The sequence below is a fragment of the Ambystoma mexicanum genome, chromosome 10, assembly GCF_040938575.1.
Source record: "Ambystoma mexicanum isolate Mex_15411 chromosome 10, UKY_AmexF1_1, whole genome shotgun sequence".
In the NCBI taxonomy this organism is placed as follows: Eukaryota; Metazoa; Chordata; class Amphibia; order Caudata; family Ambystomatidae; genus Ambystoma; species Ambystoma mexicanum.
Genome location: NC_090932.1, coordinates 1,510,285,935 through 1,510,308,690, shown reverse-complemented (window position 1 = coordinate 1,510,308,690; position 22,756 = coordinate 1,510,285,935). Strand labels below are relative to the sequence as shown.

The 22,756-nt window shown below is 46.0% G+C and overlaps 1 protein-coding gene across 3 annotated transcripts in view; it reads left to right on the top strand.

Moving 5' to 3' along the window:
- The window catches only part of RILPL1 (Rab interacting lysosomal protein like 1), a 371,426-nt gene that overhangs the window by 196,633 nt on the left and 152,037 nt on the right, over positions 1-22,756 (top strand). For 2 of the 3 annotated variants that reach the window (XM_069619681.1, XM_069619680.1), the window contains exons 3-4: positions 4,847-4,965; positions 5,439-5,657. In XM_069619681.1, coding sequence (XP_069475782.1) covers positions 4,847-4,965; positions 5,439-5,657 — 338 coding nt within the window. The remainder of the gene's footprint in view (positions 1-4,846; positions 4,966-5,438; positions 5,658-22,756) is intronic. The other variant, XM_069619682.1, reaches the window with a different exon arrangement.

Sequence of the window (22,756 nt, the reverse complement as noted above, 5' to 3'; positions counted from 1 at the left end):
GTGGGGACCTGAACGCCACTTGATTCCCGCATGACACAAGTTGCATCCCTTCAGCTCTCACATCTCTGAGAAAGGTAGAGGAACCAAGTGGCTGTCTTTGATGTCCTGTAGAGCCTTACTCGGTGCTGGTGATCTATTTTCGAGATCAAATCGACCACCAACTTGGGAAAGGGGAAACTCTTATGCGGACATTGACCACATTTTTGTGAGTAGACATCTGGCAGCCCCAACAACCTCGTTTGAAGTACTCAAGTGTACGGCTAGCGATCACAACCTGCTGGCCTTAAAATGGAAGACTCGCTTAACAGGAAAATTATACATGCAAGCGCAAGTTGAGACCAATAGCCAAAAAAAAGTCTCAAATCATCGGTGGACTCCCTGCTGAAGCTCATGCATCACTATCAAAAAGAGGGAGACGACCATTGCCAGAAGAAAGCCCAACTACCACCAGACTATCAGCCACTTCTGGTTCCATGCGTTTCGTCCAGTAACAAGCCCAGACGCAGCACCCAATCTTTTACTTGCGTGTACTGTGGAAAACTTGTGGAGAAAAGACACCTATTGAGGAAAACGAAAAGGCAACTGCGTGCACACCCGTCATTAGAAAACCAAGACCGCTTCAACAAGGCTCAGCTAATCTACAAATCCTGGATTAGGCATTACCGATTAACCCTATATCAACAGGACGCGGAAGCCATGCTGAAGCTTGTATGTGGTCATCACCCTCGAATTCTGGTCACTTCTGAGATCCACATCTCTCCCCCCCCCCCCCCCCCCTGGTGGAATCATTGATAAACCCAATCAGCGAGGAAGTCTGGACGAACTTCTACAAAACATTATTCCAGGCACCCTCGGTGCTAAACTCCTCGGGGCCAACATTCAACTGGAGTCTTGGGTTGACTTGAGCAATGAAGTGGAGATAATGAAGGTCCTTCGTAGACTCAAACGGTCGAGAGCACTCGGCCTGGATGGAATCACCAATCTGGATCTTAAACAAAACCCGAAGGAATGGTCCACATTGATCAGCGAAATCTTCAAATGATGCATGAACTCAAGGTCAATCCCGCTCTTGTGGACCACTTCAATTGTGGTACCCATATTCAAAAAGGGGTGCAAAGAGGAGCCAAAGAACTACCGCCCCATAGCACTGTTGGACACTGTCGGCAACGTTTTTGGAGCTTTATTGCTACAACATTTTCAGTGATGGGCAATCAAGGCTCCGTGTGCTGACCTTTTCCAAACGGGGTTCACGAAAAACAGAATGTCAACCAACATCATGTACCTGAGTGCCCTGAAGAGCAAAGTTCTAGGCGGAGGGCCTCGTCTCTTCTTGGCCTTCATTGACCTGGCTCATGCGTTTGACCAGGTCAACAGAGTGACTCTGTGGGAAAAACTGGGACACGAACTGCCCCAAAGAAATAGCTCAGCCCATCCGAGCTCACCATCAAAACACTAAGCTGCATGTGAGACTAAATCAGGCGAGCTTACTATCGGCAGAAATCCCAGTGGGAAGAGGAGTGAAGCAGGGCTGTCCATTAGCCCCGGCCCTTTTTATCGCATACATTGGCGATTTTAAGGACTCTGAATCATCCATCCGCTCCTTTCCCCCATCAATGGGGGAGCAAAAAATAACAAGGCTATTGTATGCAGACAACATGATCCTAATGGACTTGACCCCGATAGGCCTCCAGCGCCAATTAGACAATCTGGCTGCCTACACTCGTGCAAATGATCTCCCTATCAACGTATCGAAAACCAAGATTCTAGTGATGGAAAAACTAAAACGACTAAAAGAAAAACTGACTTGGTACTTGGACGGGGTCGTACTAGAAAAGGTACAATACCAATACATGGGAGTCACTTTAGATTGCTCAAGTATCATCGCAACCTTGCAACGCACCCTAATGGATAAAGTAAAAAAACTGGCAGCCCAAGCCCGTGCGATGGACAAAAAATGTGGCCGCTTCTCCTTGCTGCAGATGATCAGATTCTATCGTGCAAAAGTGGTCCCCTCTCTCACCTGCGCAGCGGAAGTTCTCCCACACATGCCGGCGCACCTCTGGCCTAGGTTAGAGGGTTAATTCTGGCGTACGGTCCTGGGCCTGCCGAAATCAACATCTATGCTACTACTCAGAAGAGAGCTGGGCCTCCTTTCCCTTGGAGGGACCACAGAGATCAAAAACATGTTTTTCCGGAAAACGCTGCTCCCGGGTTGCTCGCACCTACTAGCCATAATTCGATCGGAAACCTTGGGCTTGCGTTGCAGCGTGTTTAAAATCCTGGGAAGCATCCTGTAAATTGAAATTGTTGGAAATTCATTCATCGGAGGCAGAGCTCATCCGAAACCCGAAAAAAATAAAATAGAAAATGGGCGAGCTCGACTGGTTTAAGACCTTGGACAATGCAGCAAAGGCCAAATCAGTTCGACACCTTCCGCCTCATTTGAGCAAACTAAACATGATTCCAAACTACCTGAGCAAATTTCTCAGTAAATCGGCTAGAAAGGTGTTCTTGAGGGCGCGCCTAACTCTTCTGGAAACTCGGGAGATTTTAGCGCTCAGAGGGCTAAGTAACTCAGCCAATTGCTGTTTCTGCACAAATGAAGAAGAGGTTGAAACCATACCCCACCTGCTACTTAACTGTCAAGGGACAAAGGCAATAGGCGAAAAGTTCCTGCTACCTCACCTATCGCCCTCTTACACTAGGGAAGAGGAGCTATGTTGGGGCCGTTTAATGAGCGGCGAAAGGACTACCTGGACAGTTGCCACCACCCAGACTTTGAAACATATTTTGGCCTGCTGAAACAAAGCTTGGGTTTTTTTTTGGGTTCTTAAACTAACTAAACTCCAAATGTGAGGCAAACTAGACTTTCTTTCCTGCATTAATGCTCCTCTTTTCCGTACATACGTTCTTCTTTTTGCATCTACGTCGTCGTCATTTGCTTTTGTAAAAATCATTAATTTGATTAAATCAAGTAAAAAAATAGTCTGTCACTTCAATGGCATGTTTGACCAAGGATTGTGTATTTTAAAGGGCCATCCTAATGTTTATATTAGAATCAGGTTAGCTTGTCTGGATCATAGTGGAGTCCGACAGGGTAATTGAAGCTCACCTCTGGCAAGAGACAGCAGTACCGCAGGTCACAGCACGGACAGGCGCAGATCAGCTAAATGCTCATGCACCAACACTGATTCCGCCTGGTGAGCAAATAAATGGAGTTCCGGACTACGGGGACAATGGGAAATGTAGTCTGTATATTCTTAGGTTAACGGCCTGACAAAATAGTAAAATAACAAGCCCTTTCTAGTTCGTAGGAACAGTGGCAGATGAGTTAAGCAGTTTAAGAATGGTCGCAGCTATCTGGTGATATAATTTTAGCTAACAGTACAAGAATGGCGAAATCCTAAAAACAAGGTAATGAAAGCTTCTATAAAATTATATAAAAAATCCGAACCTAATGTTAATGGATGGCCAAAAATGCCAGTTAAGCACATTTCAATTGTCCAAATTGAATAGCCAAGCTTGCTTGCCCTTTTACTCTATCTGACTCCGCTACAGTTAGCCAGCATTTTCCTAAGTGGAAGTGGAGTTGCAGAGAAGATGGTTGGGGGAGTTTGAAGGCAAATTATACAGAATATGTGACAGCCTGGGGGAGCGGGTATGGGGAAGGGGAGGCAGGGGTGTGCAAGAAGGGCAGGGTCACTGGGGAGAGAAACATCGACCTAAAATGGAAAAGTATAACGCGCTATTTCAGCTAAGTCACATGTGCCTCAGCACTAAGAAGCTATCTCTAACATACCTCTGCCCTGTAAGACCAAGACCATTTTCTTGAGGTATAAGGTTTTATTTTGAGCTAATTTGCATACCCTTAATGCATTGCTCATGTGGCTCTGAACTGCAGTAATGGCAAGTGGGTGGCGCTCTGGCATGTGGTCTTGTTCCCCCCTTCCAACATATACAATTACTCCTGGTCTGATAGTCTGTGTCAAATGGTCACTTTACCCTTTCGCACGTTTCTGTTTTGCAAAGTTATAATTTCTGTTCAATTCTACAATGCTTTGGGTCACCTTTCTATTGTGTGGTCTGTTAGCTTCCAGTATAGTAACTTTACCTTCTACCCCAATACAGCTGCTCTGGATCCTTCTATGTGCACAGGCCTTCATTACACAGCAGCAGGACTCAAATTGTATGTTCCAGCTGGCATGATGATGCAAAAAGTAGGGTGCTCTTTCTCCACACAATCCTTGATTATATCCACTTGTATATGGACCCCTGCACTCTTAAATTGTTAGTCTCCCATGGATACAATGAGGGAATTCAATGTTAAAACGTTCACTGCCCCCGTTTCACCTTCAGATAGGGTCCTGCCCGCCATTGTACTGTATATATAGCTTGATGCCCTCCTGGATTAGCACTTGCTCTTTATAAATGTAGTTTGCACATCATCTGTCCCGGTCTATAGTATGGCTGGGGTATTCCTGCTTAAGGTAGGAGATCTGGTCCATCTGTCTGAACCAGCTAGAGTTGGGGCTAAGGAAACCTTCACCCTTTTCCACCTGTAACGGACATAGGCCAACCTCAAAGGGTCATGCTGACTTTACCTCTCAAATTTACCATTCACAGTTATATTTTGCACAATATTTATAGCAGCTAATGCTATGATTTTCCTTGTTGGTAAACAGAACTACTACTCATGAGATGAGCAGCGCTGGGGGGAGGTCTTGAGGGGGGGAATAGGGGAGTGGGGAGGGGTAATCTACAAAGGTATTGTGTAACTAACCCTACTGAGGGTAGCCACAACTTTATAGGGGCAAAAAAGGACTGAAAACCTTTTTATCCCTAACAGGAATGTCGGAGCGAGAGAGGCAAGTGATGAAGAAACTGAAGGAGGTGGTGGATAAACAAAGGGATGAAATCAGAGCAAAGGATCGGGAGCTTGGCCTAAAAAATGAGGACGTTGAGGCAGTGAGTCATTCCATATTTCATCACAAATTATATCAGTGCGAATAGTGATTGTGCTCTGGGCTACTAAACACAAATTATCAACACATCTGACAAAAGTTATTGTTTTAACTGTAGGGCCATTGCTAGTCAGCCTGCACAAATCCTTCCTAGAACTGGGAGGGGAAGGAGCACACATCATCCTGCTTTAACAGTATTGGTTATGTAATATCTGTATGGCTCCTTCCAGACCTGCTTGCATGTTTTTCTCTACCCTTGTCCACCTGAATCGCCATGTACTGAGAGTTCCAAAGACTGTTCACTCTTTTATGCTTGCAGCCACTATCCAATCTTAAAGTCCAATGTTTGGGAAACCTGGTGAAGCTGATTAGGTTAACCGAAACTAGGAAAACTGACCTTGCTAAAATGGTCTAGTTGAGCAAATTTTCAAAGTTGATGCTTGTTTAATGAGGGTAAAATGTTATCTTCAATGGTAGTTGCAGCAGCAGCAAAACCGGTTAATGAAGATCAATCATGACCTTCGGCACCGAATCAACGTGGTTGAAGCTCAAGGTAAATCCCTTATTGAGCAGAAGGTGGAACTGGAAGCTTATCTGCAAACCAAGGAACAGGAATCGGGGAAAATGAGGATGGAAATTGGAAAACTGAGGGAAAAACTGCAGGGACAACCAGCTCAAAATGGAGAGGTGACAAAGGTAAGGAAAAGCTGATTATGACACTGTTTATTGATGCTAGTTTAGGCATGTTTTTTGTTAAAACATTTTTTTAAATCCCATATTTATTGGAATTGGACAATCGGACTGAAAAAAAAAGTCAGACCGTACAAAAAGTCAGAAAAATGCTATCACCAAAGGTTCGAACACCAAAAGTTCGAACCTTTAGTGGTAGCATTGTAGGTAAATATTTTTTTTAAAAAAGGCAGCTGCACGGGTGTCTCCCGCAACACCCCACTCACTATACTGTGTGGTATGGTGAGTGGGGTTTGCGGGGGACACCCCTGCAGCTCCCGAAAAAAAAGGACCCTGCCGCGCCGGTTCCCGATCACGGAAGTGAAAGGGAACTGGTGCCGCAGGGACTCAGCATGTAAAACAGGTAAGTAGGGTTTGTTTATGTTGAGGGTGTGGGTGGGGGAGTGTTGTGGGTGTGGGTATGGAGGGGTTTTGAATGAGTGTTCTTATGAGAAATGTGCAAACTTTTTGTGGTTCGCATATTTCTCATGCAAACTCTTCCGTCCGCGATGTAAAAATCACGCAGATCGATATTTATTGGTGAACACCAGGCCAGCGCTTCAGAGATGAAAGCCACGGGCGTTCCAGTGGATGGGGCAGGGATGACAAAAGAATGAATTTGTAGCCAGGCACATGGGGGGGGGGGCTGGGGGTTGTGGGGGGGGGGTGGTCGCATGGTTGAAGTAAAAATAGACTGAGTGCTGGAGCAAAGGATATGATTAGGTGGGGTTAGCAAGTGATAGTTTGATGTTACAGCACAATCATGGAATGATTTAAAGTCATTGACTAGGAATTTGAAGAGGGCTTGGAGAGGCATCAAGAATTTGGTATGTAGAAATGGGGTTCCGGGGGAAGGCGAGTGAGAGCACAGCAAGGTTGATTTTGTAAAGGAGGAGGCCCAGAAGTATGCTAGAACAGTAGTGCATGCACCAGAGTGGTATCCAGACCAAAGAGCATGTTGATGAGGTAATGGGACCTACAGAGTGGTTAGAACTCACTGACTTCCTCTCAATGTTGGTAGATCAAAAATCTGCAGAACACAAAGGAGCAAAATATGACTTGAAAGATGGAAACTGTTCCTTCTTTGTTTCCATGCTACATTCTGCAAACATTTTGAGACTTTACTGGGTAAAGCTGGTCCCTTTTCAGTTTTTGGAGTGTGGAGAAGTAGTGGTGCAGGGGGTGAACACTACTGCAAACCAGAGCGGTGGCAGATGAAAGGAAAGGTGAGTTGGTGTGGAGTAGATGGTGGGTTTAATGGCAAAGAAGGGAAGAGGTAGCGGCAGGAAGAGAGGCAGCCCAAGATGATCTTGCATGCCGTCTAGCAAGGCGAGACCTCCTTTAGATAATTAAACGAGGAACATGACTAAATTAAGTACAACAGTCCAATGCTTAAGACCGGGGGGGGGGGAGAGACAAACTGAAGGATAATAGCATTGGGGCGTTGAACTGACAGAGCACTATAGTAAATGTAAGAGTATTTGTTGAGTGGTATGCTAGAAGGTGCGGGAATCAGCAGTTGCAGTGAAGTTGACTTAGGAAGTTTGTGAAAAGAGATAACAATGACTTGGCAGAGGGGTGAGTTCATGTCTTAACGTAGGAAAAGCGATGATGATTTGGGTATTGTCCGTGAAGCAGTAATGGGAGTAGCCAAAGTCGTTTTTGACCACACCCGGGGAGGTGTTGTACAGGGTCCTGTCTGAGGTTTTCAAGTTCCAGGAAATGGAAACCTATCAGTGTCGGAGGGTGGGTGTAATCCAGGTTAGAGCAGTATCTTGGATTTTAGGATTTCAGAGAAGAGAGCAGTGACCAACAGAGTCAAAGGCTGCAGAGGTGTAGCAGGATGACCATAAATGAAAGGTTTTAGTGAACAGACAGTGTTTAGGAAGTTGGAGACACATTACACTCCTGATTGCAAGCAGCCATCTCTGCAGCTACATGGCTATGGTAAATGTGCTCTTATCCCGTGGGTCAGAGAGAAATAATATCCACATGGACGTAGAAAAAATGAGGCAGACGTGCACGACCAAATTAATGAGCTGAACATGTACAACAAAGTACAGGATGGTTCTTGGTGAACAACTATATATTTGGTTTGCATTGCTTTGCGGGAAAGCAAATTACAGGCACTTTAAAAGAAAAAAATGTAAAGCTATTCCCTTGATTAAGGAACATCTGTTTCTGAGACTGAATAATGGAAGGTCTTTCTAGTGATATTAATTTCTGCACCTTCATGTTTAAAAATGCCTAAATAGCATGTTGTAGCCTTTGTTAACGATAATTGGGCAGCTGGTCACAAACTTAGTGGAAAAATAGAACTTCTAAGAGTGTTCTCAGTGATGCAAAATAGGTTCCCATCTTTCTTCTTGGGTCATTGACATAGGCCTTTCAACTCTTACACACAGCATGTAGCCAACAGCTGACACTGTACCTACACCAGTTATTTAGACTTGCTTTACTTCCAAGGAGCTGACTACAGATAAAAATTTCAAATGCTGAAGACATGGGAACTATTTGTCCCAATACTATACATTACTCCTGTAACCGGTTTCAGTTTTGCACCTTGCTTGCTTAGATGTAGGCACATATTTTCAATTGAAACAATGAAACTAAGTGTCTCAGCTCACTTGATAACTGTGTAAAGAATATTTTGGCCGCGATTACCATGCCACCATCAAATGATTCTGCTTTGGCCCAAAATCCCAATGATCACTTTTGTTAATTCTAGAGGTTTGAAGGGTTCCAAGTTGCACATTATCATCAAACGATATCCTATTTAATGGTCTTTTTTAGGATTTCTGCATGGGCATCTGTACATTTCTTCAAACATGGGCCCTCAAACAAAAATGAAGAAATTGTTTGGCTGAAAATTGTGCTTAACCCAATAGGGGGAAGCTTCATGAGCCAATAGGGGGAAGCTTCATGAGCCTCTCCCCCCCTACCTGAAAAATCAGGGACGATCCGGGCAGGCTCGTTCGCCACTGTGAGATTCATACTTTTAAATATGGCCCTTTTCATTTGAGGTTTGCACAGGATCTAGCACTGAAGTTTAATTTCACAGAACATTCCAACACACAAAGTAGCTAATGCCTTCGGTTTGCTGTGTAGTTTGGCCTATTCTAAAAACCTTTCAGAGGATACATTTCTTCCCCGGTGGGATGATTGTATTTCTCCGGCCTTCGATCTGTCATAGATTCACATGCTTGAATATTCCCTGTTGTCAGACTGGGAATCCTCTGTAATTTCATAATATATATCCATTTGTCAGATAGAAAAAAAGCCAAACAGATTGCCCATTAAGGCACTCACTTGTGTAGCCCCCGCCCCCACCACACTTTGGTCATTTATGACAGTAACCAATGCGCTTGCAGGGTTAAAGCTCCACCCCAGTCACACATCTTCAGATTTCTCACCCCAGTCTACCAGACTAGGGGAATCCTCTTCAGTTCAGGACTCTGAGCTTTCATTGTTTTTTTACCAAATAGTTCAAATTTCATTTACTTTTTTCATCTGCATTAGCACACAACGTGTTAGTGTTGCCTATTGTGCGTTTCCCGGGGTCGTGAAAGTCTCGGAACCATGGCAAAGCCATTGTAAGGATCCATCAAGAGGCCTTCCCTGGTCAAGGGCTGCAGTAGTTGCAAGAAAAGGTGGTTTGTATGAAGGATCCACATGAACAGTGTATTTCCTGTTTGTACCCTTCTGATATTCAGGATTGTGCGATATGTAAGAGCTTCTCAAACAAGACAGACACGTGAGGCTCTTGTTAAATCTGGAAACCAAATGTCAGTCTTCCGATGAGGAATCTGTAAAGACACCCTCTTTCGTCTCATAAAAGTACTGAGAAGCAAGCTTCCGAGAGAAGAGCTTCTTCAGTAGAAAGGGGAGCCTCTCCAGCACCTAAAAGCAAGAAAAGTGATAAAGGCTCATTTGTTTTTTTTTTGTTTTATTTTTTTTAAACCTTTACCAATTTGTCCACATGTTTAGTAGCATTTCCATTTCCACAATTAATGTATTCTTAGTAGGGCTCAATCATCCTACTCATAGTCCAAAAATGACCCATAATTTTCCATATGTTGGTTAAGGCACAAGAAATGTGAAATTTCGAACCCTCTCCAGTTTTCCCCCAATCTCAGCATGATCCACTATTCCTCTGGTGTCAGCGTATTTACCTTGTTTACAAATTGCCCGATATGCAGCATTCTATGTTGAGTCAAACCTGTACAATAGACAATGGGGTCCTTCAAGGATTCCACCACATCAGTTTAAGCACAGTATCTACACGATAGTTCCGATTTATCAATTTGTCTTTGAGCTCCAAGGACTTCCTTGGTTTCAAATAGTCTGGCGCATTCGCATGAATTGTTCCCTGAACTTTTTTAATGGAAACTTAACCAGGGTTTTTTGGTAGAGATCTTATACTTCTAGTTTCTCCATTATAATCTCTCATCAGTTTACATGAGATCCTCAATTACTGGGTGTCAATCCAGTCAGCTTCGTACACTTTGCGCTTTACTCTTTCTGGATTTGTAACTTAGTTTTCCGTTGTTACATTTAAGTGTGCCAAGACATTCGATACATTTCTTTTTCTAAAAATCGAGGGGCCACTCCAGTCCTCTGCCCGAAACAGTTCCCAAGAATTTTAAGGGCGGAACAGAGTCGGAGATTAAGCATTTTTGAAACGGGTTAGAGATTTACAGAGGCTTACTGCATACAAAGAGTAAAGCCCCAATACAAATCTGATCAAACCATTAGGGAGACCCTTTGGCAGTCCCAGAACTTTCTTCCAAAATATTCACTCCAAAACATCCCAAAACTGCCATGGGATGTTTTTTATAATTCTGTTTATTACGTTTTAATAACACAACAACAAAACAAACATGAATCAAAGGCCTACATCTGACCATAGTAGTAAGGCAATTTCAAAAAGCAAAAGGAGCTCTGTAGGGCCGAGAGCCATCTGACGTTTGTGGGATGAGGCAGGTAACCAATGTTAACAGCAGTACAGTTCTACTTTCATCGGCGCATCTCAGTTAGCGTCAAGCCATTTACCCCATATTTTTTCGAATTTGCGGGGGCAACACCGTGCATTATAAATCCGGCGCTCCGAGGCCGCGCATCTGTCCAACTCATTACTTCAGCGGTTCAAAGATAGAGGGTCGGCAGAGCCCCAGTTAGTCACGATTAATCTTTTGCCTGCCCCGAATGCTAGTGCCAAAAACATGTTTTCATATTTCGAGAGATCCACTTCACCCCGGATTCCCAACAGTATAATTTTGGGATCCCTGTGGATTGGTGTCGCCAGGGTGGCAGAGATCATGTTAATACAGCTCTCCCAGAAGACCTGTAACACTCGGCAGTCCCATATCATATGGTAGAAGGTGGCAGATTCCGTTTTGCATCTGAGGCATGTCCCGTCTTCCAGTCCCCCCAATCTGGCCATAGCAGTACATGAATAGTATGTGCGGTGGAGGATCCTCAGTTGTATAAGTCTGAGTTTAGAGTCTATACCAATTTCTCTAGGGGACATTAATGCCTCTACCCAGTCTTCTGGTTCCATTTGACCTATGTCCTTTTCCCACTTTTCCTTGAGCCCATCTAGCTGCGCAGCCCCAAAGGAGTTAAGGGCTTGATAGAGCGTGGAAGTGACCTTGGAGGCAATGCATTGCGGGAGGATATTGGTCTCAATGGGAGTACAGGGGGGTATGGTTGTCGTATCAGGGCATTGGGTGCGGATGGCGTGGGCCAGTTGCGCATGTCGAAACCGGTCCATGGGTGCGAGGTCGAATTGCTCTTGCATGGCCTCGAAGTCAAAGAGGTGGCCCTCTTGTATCACATGCGCTAATGTGTGTATCCCTTTTGCGCACCAGTGACCGAAGGGGCCCATCTTTACTATTTCCCAGAGGAGTGCGTTGTGCCATAGGGGTTGAGATAGTGTTGGTTTACCTTTCCAGCCTATTAGTTTGTGCGCATCTCACCAGGCCCGGCAAATATGGTGTGTCATTTCGGGTAACATCGGGGGTTGGTCGTGGGTGGCATACAGGATCTGCAGTGGGGTTAGCGGGGTCATGCTCTCTATTTCAAGGCGGATGTGGGGGAGTGTGGGGTCTGCGTGTATCCAGTCGTTTACCACCCCAATCTGGGCTGCAAGGTAATAGGTGCGTATGCATGGTAGACCGATGCTTCCCTCCCACACTGATCGCTGCAGCGTATCAAGGGCGATCCTGGGTTGTTTCCCTCCCCACAGCAGTGTGCGAAGGCGTCTGTCAATGAGTGCGAAGGTGTCTCGGGGATGACAAGGGGGGCGTTTTGAAGTACATACAACAGTCTGGGGAGGGTCATCATTTTGAATAGCGCCGCTCTGCCCATTAGTGATAGTGGGAGTGATTGCCAGTGGGAGGTGTCTCTATTGAACCGGTCAATTATTGGTTGTAAGTTAAGTTGCAGGAACCCACCCAGTGTCGGGTCGAGTCGTATACCCAGGTTTTTAAGTTCTCTAATAGAGACATGATATGGGCAGGGTCCAGGGATCACAGACTCGCCGCCCTGAATCGGGAAGTAAATAGTTTTGGTCTCATTTACCTTCAGGCCCGCAAAGCACTGATGTTCCCTAAGGATGCGGGAGACAATCGGGCAGGAAGTGCGTGGGTTACTGAGGTATATGAGGAGGTCGTCCGCGTAGAGGGATAGTCTGTCCTTTCCCCCCCCAGGCCAGGCGAACCATGTCCAATTAGTGTTAGCTCTAAGCTCAGTTGCGAGAGGTTCTATGGCCAAGAGAAAAAGCAGCGGGGAGAGCGGGCACCCCTGTCTCGTACCTCGACCCAAGGGAAATGATCTCGAAGACCTGCCGTTCACCCTTACCATGGCCTCCGGGTGTGCATACAGGAGTTTAACCCACGATATAAACGTTTGCCACAGGTTCATCCGAGCCATGATTGCCCACAAAGCCTCACATTCCACAGAGTCAAATGCTTTTTCAAAGTCCACTGCCAGGAGGGCCAGTGGGGCTGGTATTTCCTTGGCTCTACTCAGCGCCAGCTGAACTCTACGCAGGTTCATGCGGGTGGATTTGTTGGGCATGAATCCACATTGGTCGGGGTGGACAAGGGTCTCTATGACTTGCAGTAGTCTGTTGGCTAGTGTTTTGACGAGTACCTTGGCTTCGCCGTTGATCAAGGATATTGGGCGATAGGAGGCACATTCCTCCGGGTGTTTCCCGGGCTTATGTATGACGATTATGCATGCCTTCCTGAGGTCCGGGGGGAGTGCCCCCAGCTCTTTGCTGCGTAGAAACATACGGTGCATGTGGGTGGGTAGTGATCGCCGAGGCATTTCCATGTTTCTGTAGGGAACCCATTAGGGCCTGGGGTTTTCCCGGGTTGGAGCTGTGCGAGCGCCTCTTGCACCTCGGTTACAGTGATTTCGGCGTTCAGGAGGTCTGTTTGGCGCTGGGAGAGCTTCGGGATCTCGATCTGGTCAAGGTAGCGTGCGGGTTCGGAAGGCGGGCTCTCGGCCGGTGGGGTATAGAGTTTCTCATAGTAGGCGGCGAATGCCGCAACAATGTCTGAGTCATCTGTGAGGAGTGTTCCGTCTGGAGATTCAATTGCCCGTACGTGTCCCTTGGTCTGTTCGCGCCGCACCAACCAGGCCAGGGTCTTATTCGCCTTGTCGCCTCGTTCATAGATTTGGCTCCGGACTAACTGATGGGCTATCCATGCATTGTCTAGAGCCAGGTTGCTAAGGGCCTATTGTGCTGTAAGCAGAGCCTCTTTCGCTTCTTGGGTGTAGTGTTCTAGGGTTTGCCGTTCGCAATCCAGGACACGCGCTTCTGCCTCTTTGATCTTTTGGACTTGTCGTTGTTGGTAGGCTGAATCTTACGAGATAACTTCCCCACGGAGGACAGTCTTATACGCCTCCCAGAGCGAGATCGGGCAATCCACTGATCCTTCGCTGTTCTCAAAATATTCTGTTGTCTTCTTTTCCAGTTCCTCCGCAATTTCAGGGAGACGTAGGTGATATGTGTTCAGGCGCCAGTTACGATCCGGACCACGGCAGGAGTTCTTCATGGACAATAGGAGCGGAGAGTGGTCCGAAATACCCCTTGCGAGGAATTCAGCGTCGAGGAGCCTGTGATTTATTCTGCGGGGGATGAAGGCATAATCGATCCTGGAGAATGACTTGTGGACGCCAGAGAAAAAGGAGAACCCAGCCTCATTGTTGTGGAGTGAGCGCCATGTGTCCGTCATTCCCAGAGCTTCGGCGAACATGGCGAGTGGTGTGGGGGCAGGGCAGGTAACTGATCTCCTGTGAGATCTATCGACTGCAGTGTTCATCACTTCATTAAAGTCCCCTCCGATCACCCATACATCGGCCTCATCTTCCAGTAGCCGACTCCGTAGCTCGGAGAGTAGTTCTTTGTTCTTTGAGGGGGGGCGTAAATTGCAGCGAGGCCCCATTTCTCGCCCCAGATGTCAGCCAGTATCATAACATAGCGGCCCGGGGGTCGGTTTTGACGTTCCTAACCTGCAGGGGGACTCGCTTGTGGACGAGGATCATCGTGCCCCTAGCTCCTGTCGTGAATCCAGCCTGGTAGGTGTGAGAGTAGTTGGATCTTCTGAAAAAGTTAGTGCTCGTGCCTAGCAAATGTGTTTCATTTAGAAGGGCAATGTCCGGCGAGTAACGGTTAAGGTACTGGAGCACCAGTCTTCGCTTTATGCTGGAGCCGAGGCCGTTAACGTTCCAGGAGAGCACGGTTACCTTGTTGGAGTTCATTCTATCTGCGTGGGGCTCTTATCTGGGCATCTGGGAGGATCAGTGGTGGTCATGTACACTCGGAAGGTGTGCAGCGCTGTACTTTCGGGGGAGACGTCTGGGGGTCTTCTTGTGTCGGTGTATCTGCTTCCTGGATGATGATTGTGTCCGTGGTCTTGCCCATAGACAGTGCTTGATTCCTTTGCCAGCGCTTCCATGTGTCGTTCCTTCTTGTTTCTTGATTCGGTTTCTTTACAGTCCTTGAACTCCCCCCCACCCTGTTCTCCCCCCCACCCCCCAACTGGGAGCACCTGTCGCCCAAACATTAAACCTATAACTTTATAAACTTCTTCGGGATAACCCGGCTGTGATAACGCGCACGCCGCATTAGGGGCGGCGGCCGCTAGGTGAGCATTCCCATTCTATCAATCTGCAGTTTGGGCCTCTTAGTACAGGGTCTTCATCCCTTTTCCGTAGGGGTCCTTGACGCGTCGTCGTCCACATTGGTCGGGGAACAAGGGGGCGAGGGTCTCCCAGGCCGAGGCCGCTGTGTGGGTGGGCCCGATGGCACACGCCTCCCGCTGGAGTCCATGAGGACTTGAGTTTCAAGCCAGTCCCATGCATCTTTGGGGTTGTAAAACAAGTGAGTAGCGCCCTCATACTGGACTTTTAGCAATGCCGGGAAGAAGAGGGCATATTTGATGGATAGCGACTGGAGCTTCTTCTTGACGGAGTCAAAAGACTGGCGGGCTTTTTGGACTTCTTTCGTGTAATCGGGATAGAAACCGACCTTGTAGCCGTTGTATGTGATCGGGCCCATGGCCCTTGCCATTTGTAGGATTGCATCCCGGTCGCGGTAATTCAGTTGCCATGGGATGTTTAGTCCTGCTTCAGCACCATATGTCAGGATTGGTATGAACTTCATATTATAAAAAACAGTCGGGACCATCAAGAATCTTCCATATCGGCTATGGAGTATCTGGTCCTGCATGGCCAGATTTCTGGCTTTTATTCTCAAATTCACAGCCCAGTGCTCCGGTTTATACATACTCCCCGATAAGATATTCTCGATTCATTCTAGATGTTCTTTCCCTATGTGCCATTTAAATTCCTGAGTCCCTCTTCGTGCATTTATCATCATTACTTTATATTTGTTTTACATAGATGCACAGATCGTTAATCCTAATATAGGACTCCAGGGATGTTAATCTTCTTTGGAGACCTATAGGTCATTTTTCTATCCAGATCAAATCAGCGTACAGGACCCAGGGTATTGGGACTCAGTTGACTTTTAGGGGAAAGCCCTGACTTGGGTTTGGTGTGCAACAGAATCCGAGATTTATAAATTCAACAGAATGGGTGCCAGTGGGCAACCCTGTTTAAGACCTCAATGGGTCATTATTTCACTAGTCTCCCCCCACACCCCATCGTGTTCCTACATACTTGCATAGATGTTCCGGAGTACAGCTCCCTCATCGCTTGTAGTAACTGGTTGGGGCACCAAAAACCTTCAATTTTCTCCACAATCTCTCCCTGTTGATACCATCCAACGCCTATTCAAGATCCACCAAGGCTACATAGATTTTGATTTTTCCCTTACGTACCTGCATTTTCAGGATATTCATTAGCAAGAGGTTTCACAGATGTTCCTACCCCCTTAACGAACCCAGTTTGTCTGGGATCCAAGATTTCTGCCTCGTTTGCCTGTTAGATGGCCCAGAATTAGGGAGGCAAAGAGCTTCCCCAAGATGTTAAGAAGGACGATGGGTTGATTATTCTTTGGATTTGATCTGCCGCCCTTCTTGAAGATGGGCACGATAACAGCCTTTTTTCACGATGGCGGAACCTTCCCTGTTCTCATTATTTGTTGAAATTAACTATGGGCAAAATCTGCCCATTGTTAAGGGTTTTGTCTAAGGATGCTATTAGTCAGGCCATCGTGGGGCTGGCGCTCTAGAGGTACTCTGCTTCAGGATGAGAGCCAAAATGTCACTTTTCTCAAATTTCCAGGACCATGGCTCCTCATCCTCACCAGCTCTCTCCTTTTCACTGTTGGGAATGGGAGCAAACAGTTTAGGAAAGTGGTCTACTCCACTTTCTTCTGACAATGCTGATAATTGTACTTGGACCCTAGGGAGTTAATTAATTCCCAAGTCAGTCGGGATTTTCTTTTCTTGGGGTTTTCAGCCGTCCTGCTTCGACCTGTGATCTTCTTTGTGTAAACACCAATCTCCAGTTTTTATACTGTTGAGATCGTTGCCTTAGTTTTAGGTCTCTCAGCGGGCCCCAAAGCCTCTTTAGCGCTCTTATGTCATGCCTGTACCGTTTTATAGCTTCTACCAGATCTTTGTTTTAACTATGTTTATGAACATATTTGTTTTTCCACAAATGAAGCTAGAAAAGAGACATAATCTGTTTTCATCTTCCCCCCTGCCCTGCCTCTACGCCACTGCCTGGTAAGGTCTAAGACCGCTTGTGTGTCCATGACCACTCTGATTCTACCCTGTGAGATTGAACATTTTACGTTTACGCTTTGTCTCCCTATTGGAGACCTTTTGTTTAGTCATAGCGTAAGTAATCACTGGAGGGAATTTTGGTAATGATCAATGAAATCACCTCCCGCTGTGCATTAGGAGAAACAAAGAAATAATCGAAGTTGTTCTCAGAACTATTGCCATCCCATGTGGAGTTGGCAGGGATGTCACCTCTTGTCTGGCTGTTCAATGGGTGTAGCTCCCATCTCAACAAGCCATCTAGTTGCACTTTCATTCTTTAATACACTCTGCCTTTTTAGGCGGTCTAACGTCCGATGTTAATTTCTCAGACACCTCATGTTGAAATTCCCACACAATAAGGTACATACATTGTTAAATTCACATTCTGTAGCGTCAATCTCACTGGTGATACTCGACACAAAAGCCAATTCCTTAATTTTTGCTGGATTAATGTACAAGTTCAGTAATTGCACAATCTTATTTTTCCTGTCACCCCTCTCTTCCAAAATCAGCATTAGTATCCATGGATTAGGTTTGTGATGTTTCAATAGTGAAATACCTTTTCCCATCTTGATTAATGTCAACAGTCCGGCATGGGGTCTACCCGTAGCTCCCATTTCTGCAGGTTTTAGTATACTTGTGAATCCGTCACACGAGAGGTTCTCGCAGCCAACATTCTTGAAAGCATAGTATATCATACATTTTTGGGTCAAATTATTTGCTTGTGAAAGGGGTGCCTAAAGCCCCTTGTATTCCAGGATCCCAAATGCATATCCTCTGGGGCCTTCTGATCCAAACGCTATTCTCTGTTCGCTTTGGCGAGTGCTCCTGAAAGCCAGGCCCAAGTTACCATTTGCTCAATCTGGTGGCTCATCCTGGCGATTGTTCACTACTCTTTGCTCTTGCCTTAGAGTTGAGAAAGTGATAATCGGGGACTTATGTCCCTCTTCCCAAACTCTCTGATTCAGTTCTCCCAGACATTTCATTTTGTTGGTCTCGTGTAGGGAAGCTTTTTGCAGCTTTGTCAGCCACCTTCTGAGTTTATCTTTTTCAGGGAGTTTATTTCCTGCGGCAGAGCAGATTTTGACTTCCGCAAGGTAATGTCTACTTCTTTTAGGTCAAATCCCAATGTCTCAGTGCTTCAACCGTCCTCACACAGCGTCTTTTTGATCAAGGTGGATTTAATGTGCAATATCACCCAGTTTGGTCTTGATTCTTTCACAAATTCTACCAGTATGATGTCATCCGAGGTCAAAGTTCGAAGTGTAGGCATGTGGTGTAGTAGTATCATAACATTTCTTCTATTTAGGATCAATTGATCCTTTGTTCTTATAGATTCAGCGATGGTGTCATTTCCTCATCGGTAGTACTCTTCAATGGTATTCGATATTCATGCTCCTCTTCAAATTATTTAGGTGGTTTCTTTAGCCTCGCTTGATTTTCTTCCCTGTGATTTCTATCCAGTATTTTCCTTTTTTCAGCCATAGTAAGGAAGTCATTACTTGTGTTTTTTGTTGGGTTCTCTTGCAAGTCGCGAGGCTCTATTCTCCAAGCGCAATCTAGTTCAATACACTCAGTGTCACTAGTTTTTACCAATGATTCATCGCTTTCGACCATGGTTCCTTTAGAATATACTGAGTAATTTTGGATCGATTCCTCTAAATTTCAATAGACCTGTTAAGATTTATTGTAGACTGATCTTCCTTGGGTCCATCATACTTTCAATTTCTTTTTCCCCACATAAGGTGCTGCTCTTTTTAGCATCATTTCTTTGGGGTGATTGAATTGTTAGCAGCAGAGTTGGAGTTTCCAAATTTCGAATACATTTCTTGGGTGCATTTGATCTTGGTGGTTTCGTGACTGGCTTGTTTGTGCATTTTTTGGAGGTATGCTGTTTGTCCTGGTCCAATGATTTGAAACCTTTGCAAAAGATTGTGTAATTTTCCTTTAAATTAGGGCTCTTATTTTATTTTCTAGGGCTGAGGTTCAGGCATATCTGGTTGAAAGATCCGATGAGCATCCAAGTGGTCTTTATCTAGTGTCTCATTTATCGGTGCCCCTCTTTTCCAGTTGCGAATTTAGTCAGACCCGCAATTTTCTGTAGGGTGGATTCAGCCTATTTCCCCTCCATCCTTCCCAATATGGTTTCCTGGCGGACTTCAGTCACTTTGGTGTTTTGGTGGACCTTCCGTAGTGGCTCTGGTTTTCATTTCCCCGGTCCTACTTCACAGACCCAAGGCTGCTGGTTTTTTGATTGCGTAGAAACGTGCATTACCTGCAGCCATTTTTGGGATTCTAATATAGATTCCATGAGTGTCATTTTGCCCACCAATTCCTTCCTCGCCAGTTCACATAAGCGGTTTTGCCATTCCAGTGACTTTTCCGCTTCTATATCAAGTCTTGCTTGCACAGCTGTGGTGAAGGACTCTAAGTAGATCATCTTTGAATTTATCATTGCCAACAGAGTGGCTTGGTCCTCATAGTTCTTATTTAATGTCTTGTACAATTTCATGAACGGGTGCAGGGAGATGGACATTGCTGTCATTATGGTCCCCTTTAGGTTTGCAACTAGGTGTTTGTTTCCCAGGATCTGGGTTGGTGTCACTTTTGATGAAAGGATTGATTCATTCAAGGATGAATCTAATGTGCAAAGGGAGGGAGATGTTGGAATCCTTTGTGGCCTCTCTCCTTTGGATGGCGAGTTTTGGCAGTTGCATCTGGTAGAGTTCAGACCGAGAGATTCTCTCCTTATATTCTGACTACTTTCTCTTATTGCTTCCATTTCCATTATGTCTGTAACCTGCCAGCTAGAAGTTTAGACAATTTTGTGGCTATTATCTCCTTTGAGCCCGATTCCTTTTGCAACAGTTCAGAGGAGATAGTTGGAGATGGCAACAGGCCGTATGGATCCCTTTTGAATTTTACGATCCAGCATTTCTTGGATGGCTGCTATGTTTTTTGACAGTTTTAGTGCTAGGTTTGAGGTAGACAGTTCTTTCCTCTCAACCCCTTTATGTGATTCTACTTCCAGGATCCTTAACTCCTCCATAGATTTGCCTCTCAGCATTTGTGATAGCTCAGTTACTCTATTTTTTAGGATTTGCATTTCTAACACTGCAATTGCGTCTTGGATTTATTTTCAGTTGGGAATGTGTTTGCTTCTTAGCAGCGGGCGTATTTGAATTTATGTCACAGATCAGCTTGTCACCCCTTGCAAGTTTGAGTTCAATGAGGTCACTCCTCTCATTAGTTTCCTTTGTTGGTCCTTGTGGCAAACTTAACATCTTCCTCTGCTAATAGCATTTCTTGGTCAGTTAAGTCCAATTGACCTTGAGTGATTTTCATTTTGCAGATCCCGACGGTCCCCATGGGTTCTGGGCAATTCGTGAACTTTTACTGCTTTTCCTTAACTCATTTTCCACCTGGCCTGCGTTCTGATCATGATCTTGTTCTGATTCGGACATCCATCTTCCAGAGGCCATTCCTTGTAGTTTTAGTTGACTTTGTGTGCGTGAACTCATTGTACTGTTGAGATTTTGACTATGTTGGATGTAGATGTCAGTGTGCTGGTTGCACAATGCCGGTTGCTGGCTCAAAGACTCCAGGCCCGCAGGTGCCAGCAATCACCAGTCTGTCCAGTGCCTCTGCCTAAGAGATTTAGAGTGGGTTGAGTATGGAAAGATATTCGTGTGGGACCTGACAAATACAAGTAATCAGGCTTGATGTTGGTTGCCGGCTCAAGGCCTGCAGTTACCAGCAATCACCAATCCACACACTGTTTATTGTTTCTCTGGTTTCTCCCACAAACACATTAGTGGCTATCTGATGATAACTTGGCGGTTCACAGGCTGTATTTTCAGTCACTGACCCTTTCAGGCGGGCGTGATTTTATTTTTATTCTCCATCTGGGCAACTCCAGTAACCGACGCCGCTGCAGGGCTTTTCCCTTTTCAGTATAACGCAGTTAGTAATGACTAATAATGCACAGCTCTTTCCGGGAGCGGGCCGGCAGGCAGGCAAGCGGGGTCAAAGCAAAACAAACTACTGATCAACGGCAAAGGCAGGACCTGCATACAAGGACGAGCAACTGCCAAGACCAAACGGACAGTGTCCCACCTAGACCCGATGCAGCCTCTTTATTTCTTTCTGCAGTTTTGTACCAGTGTCCGCTACGGATGGCCTCTTGACCAAGGAGGGGATCAATCTGGGGAGCCTGCAGTGAGCCCTTGCGGAAACTTCTACTCAAACCACTCTGCTTCGCTTTGCTCTGCGGGTACCTGGGGTTTCTAAACCAGGGACCGCCTCCAGGCAATCGGCAGCAAAGAAAGACCGCACGGAACTGCGAGATGCGCACCCTTAATCCGTCTGAGCGCCATCTGCTTCTGAGGAAGGCTCACTTACACCTCCTATGGGCATTAAAAGCCTGAAGAGCCGCCACCATGAAAAAAAAAAATCTTCTAAAGGTAAGGAACGTGCCCCTAAGCCCTCATCGGAGCAGTCGTCCACTGGCCCACCGCCGTCGGGCACTCCATCCACGAGCATCCATATAGCCAGGAAAGAGAATGCTGTCGGCGCCTAAACCGTCCACAGAGAGCCATCCGTCCATAACGACGATTAAAGTCTGAGCAAAACCGTGTTCTCAAACTCATCGTCGATGGCGAAGAAGGAGCAAGGCTCGTCCACGAAACAGTGAATCAGCACCTTGCCAACAGAGGAGCCATCCATGGGAAAAATCAGTCAATGGAGAGAGAGACGAAAACAGCCAATGTCCAGCCAGAGGGAGCTCTGTCCACGGCAGGAACGCAGGAAGAAATGCTGGCAACAACTACTGTTAACCTGTCATCTATCAAGGAGATGGTGGAACTTCTGGATATTACACTCTAGGAGGAGTTTTCTGATATTGAGGAAGTGGGTGAAGAACCCACACATACACCAAAAGAAAACAGTCCACCCTTGCAACCTACCACAGCGAATGTCTCGGAACCCCTTTTGACCTGATGCTCATGCAATCTATCCAAAGGATCATAGAGTAATTTAACAGACAACAAAGAACTCGACTCTTAGTACCTTTTACGTCAAGGCAAGGAAGTGTCTCGCTGCCAAGAAGAGGGAAAAAGAGATACAGGAGTAAATCTCCAACAGTGGGTGGCGGATCACCCCATCGCCTCATAACTCCTTAACATGCATCATCTCGGGCATCACCTCCTCTGGGCAAATTGCCACCACCCGGTCGGTGTGAAACATAATTCCCCTGTACCACGTGTCACATTGTGTGACAGGTCCCTGCCAGGGAGTGCATCACCAAAAAGACCCGCACCTCCAAGTGATCGGGACAGAGCAGCCCCATCCGCAGTATCTGTGTCGAATTGGCAGGACCACCCATATGCTCAGATCCAGACGATGAGCCTGAGGAAGGGGAGGTACCCAGGGATGCACTAGACCAAAATAGTGAATGGGATGACTCGGGACTCCTCAAGGGCTACTTCTCCACCAGATGATCTCGTATCGTTCCACACGATAATAGCTGAGGGGGCAGCCCTATTTCGTCTCCAGGTTGCCTGTGAGGAAAATAATTCTGTGCACAGGGATAAACGCAGAAGAATGACTATCCCAGTTTTAGACAAAATATGGCAAGCAGGAGGGATTTTATTAAATCCTTAATCAACTCCCTCCTTAGTCTCCCATCTGGAGAAGAAATATAAAGCACCCGAAACAGCCCCCATTTACCAAAGGGAACACCCGAAGCCTGACTCTGTGATTACGGTTGCTGCAAGGAAAAAGCTTGCTAACCCCTCAGTTAACCACACCTCGGGATAAAGG